The following is a 9,301-nucleotide window of genomic DNA, read 5'->3' as shown; positions in this document are numbered from 1 at the left end:
TCTTCTCCTTTTATTCATCCAACACCCATTATAATAGAGATGCAAGGAGTAGTAGCAATATATATATATATATATATATATATATTCTAAAACATTATTAATGTCTTCTTCTTATATCTCTCACTCTTGTCGTCCACCGCGAGCTGCCCCCCTTGGGGCCCCTCTGAAGCCTCCTCTGTATCCACCTCTGAAGCCTCCTCTACCTCTGCATGCATAATCAAAACATAAATAAATATTAATGTTATTTAGTGCTTCTTTATCCACCTTACGCAACTTAAATGCACTTCAATTCTCTTCTCTTTCGGCAGTTTTGCGGTGTATGTACACCCCAAAGCTCAATATACACCCTACTGCATCTTATCAAATAAATAAATAAATAAAGTAAAGCGAGCGAACAAACAAAATAAAACAAAGAGAAGCACCGATGACCAGCAAAAGCAAACAAGACGGCCTCAAACAAAACAAGAAAAATTAAGAGGAGACAGACAGACAGAGACACTGCAGCAATTCAGCAGCAGCAAGAGTGCAGCAGCAGCAACAGCAGCAACAGCTGCGCAGCAGCAGCAGTAGCAAGAACGAAAAAGTGTGCAGCAGCTGCAGCAAGAGCAGCAACAACGCCTCACCTGCCTCTACCCTTAAACCCTGTATTTGTCTCCTGCTGCTGCTGCTGCTGCTGCTGCGAATCACCCATATCTAAATCAGCATGCGACGTTTCTTCTCCTTCACCTCCTTCACCGCCTAAACCCCGAGGAGGCCCCCCCCTATTCCGTCCTCTAAAGCCGCCTCTACCACGCCCTGCATGCAAAAGCAGCAGCAGCAGCAGCAGCAGCAAGAGTGCAGTAGCAGCAGCATCAGCAGGTGCTGCTGAAGCAGCAGCAAACAATAAGAAAACAAACAAAAAGAAGAGGAGACACAAAAGACACAGCAGCAAACACTCCACAACAGCAACAAAACAACAAAACCACCACTAGCAGCAGCAGCAGCAGCAGCAGCAGCAACAGCAGCAGCAACATAAGAAAGATGTTTACCTGATACTCCCGAGCCTGCAATTTGTTTGAACTCTTCAATGAGCTCATCATCAAGAGGGGGCTGATAGCCTGGCTTCGTGGAGTCAAGGGGATTGAAAGAGAGTTTAATCTCTAAGAAAGCTACAACCCTCTCTTGTGTAAGAGTGTCTAAGCCTTCTTCAAGCGGCTCATACACCAGAGAAACAGTTGTATTGCCGCATGTATTAAGCTGATGCAAGCCCCTGAACCTCCGCTTTAACTGCTCCGCAAGAGCTATCGCCTGACCTATTGCATTACCGGAAGCCTTGATAGTTATTTGACTCTTCTTTTGGTCTTCTATCAATGTACTTGCATACGAAACATAACCTTCTACCCTACCCATCGTCGTTACTCTTATCTCATCGCTCCCGAGAGGCTCTCTAGCCGGTCGAACTCTTCTATACTTCTCCATCTTAGAAATTGTGAAGAAAGAAGCAGCAAAAATGAAGATAAATAGATATTTAAACAAGTATTTACCCTCTTCACCCTAATTATATATTATACGCACCCTCAATTTCTAAGAGACGAGCCCTTCTACCCCAATTTATTATGATGATTATGATCCTGCTGCTCCTGCTCCTGCTGCTGCTGCTCCTGCTCCTGCTGCTCCTGCTGCTGCTCCTGCTGCTCTTGGAAGCAGGTATAGCGATCGAAGCACCTCAATAGAGAAGACAGCAGTTTCTTCTTTTAGAGTTTAACTCCTAACCACACAGCAAACAGAACTGCTGCGGTGTCTGCTGCTGCTGTTGTTCTTGCTGCTGCTGCTGCTGCTGCTGCTGCCCGAAGCAAGCACAGCAACCAGCGTGTCTCGCCCGAAACTGCTAACACTCTTTCCTTTACTAATCAATCAAAAACTCCTCGCCTATACAACCCCAAAAGCACAGAACCTTTCTGTTTCAGAACGACAACGAGAAGCCCTCGACAGGCTATGCCCACACACCAAGGGGCGCAGCTGGTGCTGCATGCCGCTGCCGCTGCTGCTGCTGCTGCTGCTGCTGCTGCAGCCGCCGAATGGGGATTCTCTCCGCATATTGACGTTTATTACTTGTTTTTCCATGTATTTTAATGATATTCTGTCTAATTTATAAATAATATTCAAGAAATAAACAAAAAAAGCAATCGAAATGCTCTACGCACCATCACCAACAACTCCCTGTCTGTACACCGCAAGACGACGCAGCATACTGGGGAGATAGAGCAGAATGAAGGTGTGTAATCATTTTTCTTGCTTTAATATAAAGTAAAATTATATTTTAATTGTTTATTTTTATTTTTTAATTCAAATTGATGCTTAAATGCACCCAAACGCCGCCGCCTTACCTGCGCCGCCCCACCCCCCGCTGCTGGAGCCCACGGTCGGCGGAGATGACTAAAAAACAAATAGGGGGGAATAATAATGCATTTAAAACAGTTTAAAGCATTTAATTGTCTTTTATAACCAAATACTTACTTGTACGAAGTTCATTACCTCTTTTTTTAAGCTCTGAAGAAGTATCGGGGCCTAACCCCCGCATGCAGCTCTTCCTTGAGGTGTCTAGACACCCCAGCCGTTTGTTATATGCGCACTATCTGCTGTCTTCACTCACTGTATGCATTTTTATGTGTAGGGGGGCTGTCTCCAGAGTGTTTAGCAACTATCCACTGTCTTAGGGATTGGGTATGCTAGCAGGGGGAGCTCTGCCTTGCTGCAGATGTGATGAAGGGGTGTGTTGTAGTAATAACGAGGGTCTTCGATATTAGCAAAGAACGGGTGTACGTAAAGAACAACAGCCCAGCGCTAACAGTCAAAAAGCTTAACACCAACCGTTCAAGAAAAGAGCCAAGGCTCTTTTCTTGATGGATGTTGTTGTGCGGCTTTGTTTTATAAATCCTCCTTCCGTTGTTTTTTAGTTTATTTCCTTTTATCTACGCCTGGCTGTTAGCCCCTCTGATTGCTTCTGTGGTGCGCGTCTTTATCTTGCTGTCGTCCTTTGCCTTGCTGCCTGCTTCTTCAAGTGGTGCTACGAGGGTGCATGGAGAAGAAGCCTCAGGACCCCCAAGAGGGAGACTACGACAGACGCAGTTCGGGTGTTAATTTTAACCCAGCCGTGTTAGTTGGTGGTAGTGGATTTGCTAAGCCTTCAACGTGCACACGAAGGCGATCAGAGACAGAGAAGCCTTCCCTGAGCTGAGTAGGTTTTACTCTATTCTTTCTCGGGCAAACACAGTGGTTTTCAGTGTACATGTAAAGTAATGGAGATGCAACCACACCATCAATCTGCAAACCGGTTCAGGGATACCAACGATATTTCGTTGAATCCTCTTCAGGAACCGGCAGCCCTCTTGATGCTAGAGAAGGCAACGGGAGGAGGCTGAGATCTAGCAGATGAGCGTAATGACAAGCAAAGATCAGAGACAGCGTTAATATTACACTTAGCGACAAACATCTAGACAAACACGAGTGCCTCTTTGAGGATCGCTTGTGCGAAGCAATTCCTAAGGAACGTCTACGCTTCCTCTACTCAACGATGTTTGTTACAGGCGCGGGCGTGCTTAGCTCAGCGTTAGGAATTTCTTTAAAGAAAGCTCCCAAAGTGCACAAAACCTTCAATGCAGTAGCCTTCTGGCGTGTGTACTTATTGCCTCTTTCTATTGCTGTAAGATTTTACTTTTTCTCAACTTGTTGCAACATTCATGGAGTCCTGAAGGTGCATTGCGTAAATCCGCTGCTCTACGGCCCTTTTTACTAACAGCGGAGTAGTGTTGTCCACCACTTATACAAAATGTAAGAAAATAATACAAAACATAATGGTTGAGAACTCAAGCATATTAAGTAAGGGTTGTTCAGTGGCTCTATGAAACAACCACGAAACTTCTGCTCCACAATATCTACACACAACAAGGGTTAGGCGGGTGCTTGCTTGCGAGTGCAAATCGAGGGAAGGATGTTCTCCGGTTTTTCGTGGTGTTTCCCAAGAAAGTTCAATCGAGAGGCTTAATAACGTCTTAACGGTCTGACGGTGGCGACGGAAGACAGAAGCATGTTGCTGTTTGTGTTGTCGATGCTGTTGCTGCTTTTCAGCGGCTCGCTTGCAGTTGGTTGGTGCTGTTGCTTCGGCTACTTCTGCCGGTTTGGGTGTGGGTCATTCTTCCTAATTTTTTGTGAAAATGAAGAGAAAATCCAAGAATGATGCAAGAAGGGAGCTAGTGTTTGCAGCTTCTTTCCGCGTTGAGGTACACGGTAGCAGTGTTTCTAGGGCCGTGAATAGCCGTAGGATTAATGCTTGAGGTCTGTATGTGTATTCAATTTGGGTAAATCTAAATAGGTGTTCTCATAAGAGTAAACGAAAAACAACAAACCGCGGAAGAAATTCTGGACTCCTCCTAAGAATCCCTTTTTCCTTTCCTTCAAGACCTGCATGCGAATGGCGTATGATATTGCATGTTGTTCACTTTTTAGTAGCCTGTTAAAAGTTATCTCAATTGCTTCTCGTCTCACGTAATTCATTTCCTCCTCGTCTGCCCTGTAGAATGACTCCTTTGCTGCTGCTTCTTCCTCTTGCTGCGTTAGCAGCGCAGCCCAAGTCAGCAGGAGACAGAGGCAGGAAAGAATAAATAACTTGCCTTTGTCAATACTTTGATCCTTTCCACCTGAAAATTGGAGTGATGATGGAGATGTATATCGCAGGAACGGCAATAGTTTTGTGTTTGATGGGGGGTAAAACAGCAGAAATCGAAAGAAAGCGAAAGAAAGTGTGCCGGGCGAAACTACACAAAGCCGTACCGGATTGTCAAGGGCAGCGTCTTGACCCTTCAGGAGCTTCATGGCTGCGAGCAATACCATTATGAAGTTGGGTAAAACGGAAAGAAAGTACTAATATAATAACAATTGAAAGGCAACCAGCATATTAGGGCAGTACATCAGTGTAAGACCGGCAAAGCCGCAGTGAGGGAGCGTAATGCATACAATGCAGACAATGACGTGTGATAACAATATATAATAGGAACAAGAAAAAGACAAAATAAAATATGTAGAACAATATATTACAGCCATACATGAAAGAAACAGGGAAAGTATAAAAGGTAAACCCTACCATCACTGCCCATCTGCTGGGACTCGACGAGCATTTTCTCGTACAACTTGTTGAAGCTCATCATCGGCTGCAGTCGTTTTGCATTGTTTTGAGGCAGTTGTTTGTTTTTATGCATGCTATAAGCATCAAAATTAAAAACATTTTCGACTAACTTTTGGTGAAATTATTATAAGCGGGGTTTTACGAGGAGGAGCGCCCGCAACAAATCCTGGTACTGCGCCCGCTGTTGTTGGCTCTGCTGGAGCTCCGCCAAGCCCTGGATATTCTGAGCAAAAAAAACATTTTGTTTTTGTTGTTTTCTTTTGATTCTTAATTCATTCTATTTGGTTTCTAGGATGCGAAAAGTGGATAGGAAGAGGGGAGAGAGGAAACTGACGAATATCCAACTTTATTCCGTTTGTTGTCGATGCCGGCATGGAAAGCTGCGCGGTGTCGATCAAGGCCTGAGCTCCTCCTCCACGAGAATGAAGGTGCTGTTTTAGTCTAAAAAGAAAAATTAAACAGAAAAGAGTTGCGGTTGTTCTTGCTACTGGAGGATTTCAATGCGTATGCGTTCGCATTTCAGTACACACTGGGCAATTTGTTGTTGGAGTTCGTTCAGCTGTGCATTCTGCTGTGCAATGGTGTTTTCCAACGAGTCGTCTGCAGCTTTTGAGAAGGTTTGCACATCTAGAAGACAGTAAAAACAAAAAAATACTCACCTCCGTCTAAGTGGACAAAAAAGGAAGCAAATAACACAACAAAAATCGTAAACCCCTCGAGCGTCACCTGCATCCTGCCGTGCAATTTTGACGGCGGCGTACAGAAAACACCAGGAAGGCGAAAAGTTATTGTGAGAAAAGAAAGATAGGAAATATATAGAATGTAATACAATAATGTATCGCTGCTGCTTTGCCCTGAAGATCAAGCAATTCCAACCTACGGAAGTGCATCGTGCATACAATCTGCAAAAATCCAGCTGCGTATACACCCCAAGGCCAAAACACCAACGGGAACAGCGCCACCTCTGATTTATTATAGTATACAGGGAAGACAGTTTGCTTTTTTCCATCTTATTTTTTTCTTCGGACTTGTTTTCTTCATGTTCCTCTTCGTGTTGTCCGAGAAATACACCCCAGATATCCTCCAGATAGGCTTCTCGGCGCACGTTTCCATTATCACAACCGCGCCTTTTGAATTTCTTATTTCATGAGAAGAGGCGGTTAGTCTGCATCTGTTTCACTACAGTAACCTGCATTCCTTAGGGCATAGAAAAAAGGGAAAATATAAAGTGTTTGTTTTGTCAAGGGAGAAATTAAAGAATTATTTCTGTATTAATACAACAAGAAGGCCAAAGTCAAGTGCTTCTGCTTTCCTAGAACTGACAAGTTGTAATTTGTCTATTTCACAAAAAAATTTGTGTTGACTTCCTGTCTAGAATAAATAAACAACAAGACAAACAGACGAAAGAGGATTTTTTAATACGCAAAGAGAAAGAAACTCCCGGTACTCCGATTCTAAATGCAGGTGAGCACACACACGAAAGCCAATATGAATAGGACAGATATTACACGCCTGCATTTTCTGCGGTAGGAGCATGAATAGTACAGTGCATTTGTTTATTTATTGAGACTATTGATTCTCGGCATATAAATAGCTGTATATATATAGGCGTATATTTGTGCATATAAATACATCTACTTGTCATGCTTTTTATCGCTAAAGAGTTTCACATGATAGCCAATTCCAACTGAAACCCAAACCCTGACAAAGAAGACGCAAAAAGACAGCCAGCTGAGATTTGCCTGTATTACGGATGTTATTTTCTATCTATATGTGCGTATGTACGTGCAAAGTGGTGATGATTGGTAGACTAGAATTTCTATAATAGGAGCCATTGCTGTTTTTGTTTATTATAACGTTGTCTAGAAAGAAAAAAAAAGGAAAAAATAACTCTTTAAATCCCTCGAAGATGAATTGGTTGTTCTTTGCTCCTCTCCCGTTGATGACCGCTTCAGGAGATTTGCAATTTTTCTTTGCACACCAACCCGAGGGAAAACAGAAGAAGAAACGGGAGAAAGGAAACCCCAGAAAGGATTTCTAATCAAGAAGACCTTTGGTGCGCTCGTCGTTTATGCATAACACAAACTCCTTCAACGCATTCATTTTGCTGCTACTTCCACTAATTGTTCAAGCCAAAGTAAACACTACCCGAAAACTCTACTGGCGACGTTTGGGGCCGCTAGAGAGATGCGCCTGCAGCGGGGAGACCTCTAGGGCCTCCTCAGAAGAAAATCAGGGTGTCGTCTTCACGTTGTGATATAAATATACATATAAATATAAATATTGATATTATTCCAACCCAAATAATAAATATCAATATAAACGTATAAATATAAATGTGCAAAATTTACTACTTCACGCACGAAACCTCATCAACTCACACTTTTAGGTGAGGGGCAGTGGGACTCTGCTTCCTCCACTGCACGAAGACGAAAGATTAATTAAGCAAGCCACTGAGAAGAGATGAGAGCAGAGCTTCTAGTCACCTAAACCAGCAAAAGATGAGAAATGAACAAGAAGCCCGTGTTCACGAGAAGAAGACGCTGGGTGGGGTGTACGTACGTACATACATTCGGATGTGTTTACCAGTTGCCGTTCAAATGGCTGTCCACTGTACGCGCCACAACTGCATAAGCGAAGAGATTAGGAGAGGGTACATTCCTCACAACTCTGCGCGTTTGTTCCGCCAATCTGTTGGGAAGTCTGCTGAGAAATTCTTGAGCTAAGGATTCCTCCGTTCTTTTTATTTCGGTGTTTGTACGTTCACACAGTCGGGTGTACGCGTCGTGCAACAGCCCTAATTCAACGTATAACTTCAAGGCCTTGTGGGGGGGAGCCCCCCGCAACTCCCTCCTTAAGAAAGTCTCGGGGTTTCCTAGGCATAAGAGGCGCAGCATCAACTCCACCAGCGTTTGATAATCTCTCTGTCGGCCTGGGAAGAGCATTTGCATGCGTTTTCTGTAGAAATAGCGAACCGTACCGTCCATTTGCCCCTCCGCAATCTCCAGCAATTGACTTTCTTTGTTGAATCGACAAGCGAAACTCTCAACAGAACACAAAAACTTATCTACTTCTAAGTACGACACAGGAACAGACTGCAGCCGCCGAACGTGTGCAAGGGCCTCCCTCTCGATTGGACCTCCAAAGAAGACGGATTCCCCCGCTAATGGCTGCAAAACACCTTCAACAAATACTTCAGAAGATGGTATTTGGGCTAGAAGGCTGGATCGCGAGGAAGCTACCGAGTCGCCCTGAGGTGTATGTACACCCGAAACCCACGCATTCAAGTTTCCGTCCGCGTCTGTCGTCGTTGACGCCGGGAGAGGGGGCCCTAGAGATGGTAACATAAGTGCATCATCAGCTTTTATTTCTCCCACTGGTTCATTTGCAAGCATTTGCATTAAATGATGATGCAAATTATCTGGGTTTCTCGGCATATTCCGTACAAACGCTGTGGCGTTCGGCTCGTTGGGGGGGGAGGCGGCTCGCTCGGTTCTGACCATGATAAACACGTGGGAAAAAAAGGCGAAAGAAGGAGTAATTATGATTATATATAACAACTGGATTGAAACACATCAATTTTGTGATTAATATACAACAAAAATCGCAAAAAAAACCTGCAGCAGCGGCACCAGCAACACTACCATCAGAACCCCTCGAGCTAGCAGTGCAGCTGCTGCGGCGCGGGCTCGCCTGAGCATTGCACGACACGGAGTTTCTGCATAATGTGTGTATATTTCTTGAGTTTAAATTCCAATTTATATTTATATTTTGATTCAATTCTATTAAATTCAACTTTATTTCGCCTTTTTATCCCCAAATAACTCCAATTTACGGACGCAATATTCCAACTCGCGAGCAACTACTCTACCGCACTGGCAGCTCGAGCCTGGGACGGCAGCAAGGCACACTAGGTATAGTATAATTATCTTGTAGTTTTGTTTTCTTTTGTATTTATTTTTAATCGATTTGAACTTATATTTACTTCACTGTCTTCACTGCACATTTATTTCCCTCTTCTTACGTTTTTTTCGCCGTGTTTCGCCCTCTAACTCGCGCTCGAGTCCTCATCGGCCCCACACAGCAGCAAGAGGATCGTCTCCTCCCGTGCTGCTGTTCTGTTGCAGTTGCTGCAGTTGC

At 44.0% G+C, this 9,301-nt stretch overlaps 2 protein-coding genes across 2 annotated transcripts; both read right to left on the bottom strand.

Annotated features, from left to right (window-relative positions):
• Nucleotides 1–86: 86 nt before the first annotated feature.
• On the bottom strand, nucleotides 87–1,458 carry EAH_00039920 (hypothetical protein, conserved; the record flags this gene model as incomplete). The annotated part of the gene is made up of 3 exons (XM_013395313.1): nucleotides 87–205; nucleotides 688–795; nucleotides 1,029–1,458. 3 exons carry the CDS (start codon nucleotides 1,456–1,458, stop codon nucleotides 87–89), a joined length of 657 nt encoding a protein of 218 aa, XP_013250767.1.
• Nucleotides 1,459–7,743: 6,285 nt separating this feature from the next.
• Nucleotides 7,744–8,598, bottom strand: EAH_00039910 (hypothetical protein, conserved; the record flags this gene model as incomplete). The annotated part of the gene is made up of 1 exon (XM_013395312.1): nucleotides 7,744–8,598. One exon carries the CDS (start codon nucleotides 8,596–8,598, stop codon nucleotides 7,744–7,746), a length of 855 nt encoding a protein of 284 aa, XP_013250766.1.
• Nucleotides 8,599–9,301: the final 703 nt, after the last annotated feature.

The sequence above is a fragment of the Eimeria acervulina genome, genomic scaffold, assembly GCF_000499425.1.
Source record: "Eimeria acervulina Houghton genomic scaffold, Eah_scaff478, whole genome shotgun sequence".
NCBI lineage: Eukaryota > Apicomplexa > Conoidasida > Eucoccidiorida > Eimeriidae > Eimeria > Eimeria acervulina.
The sequence above is the reverse complement of the archived record's forward strand: the minus strand, read 5'-3'. Positions and strand labels throughout refer to the sequence as shown.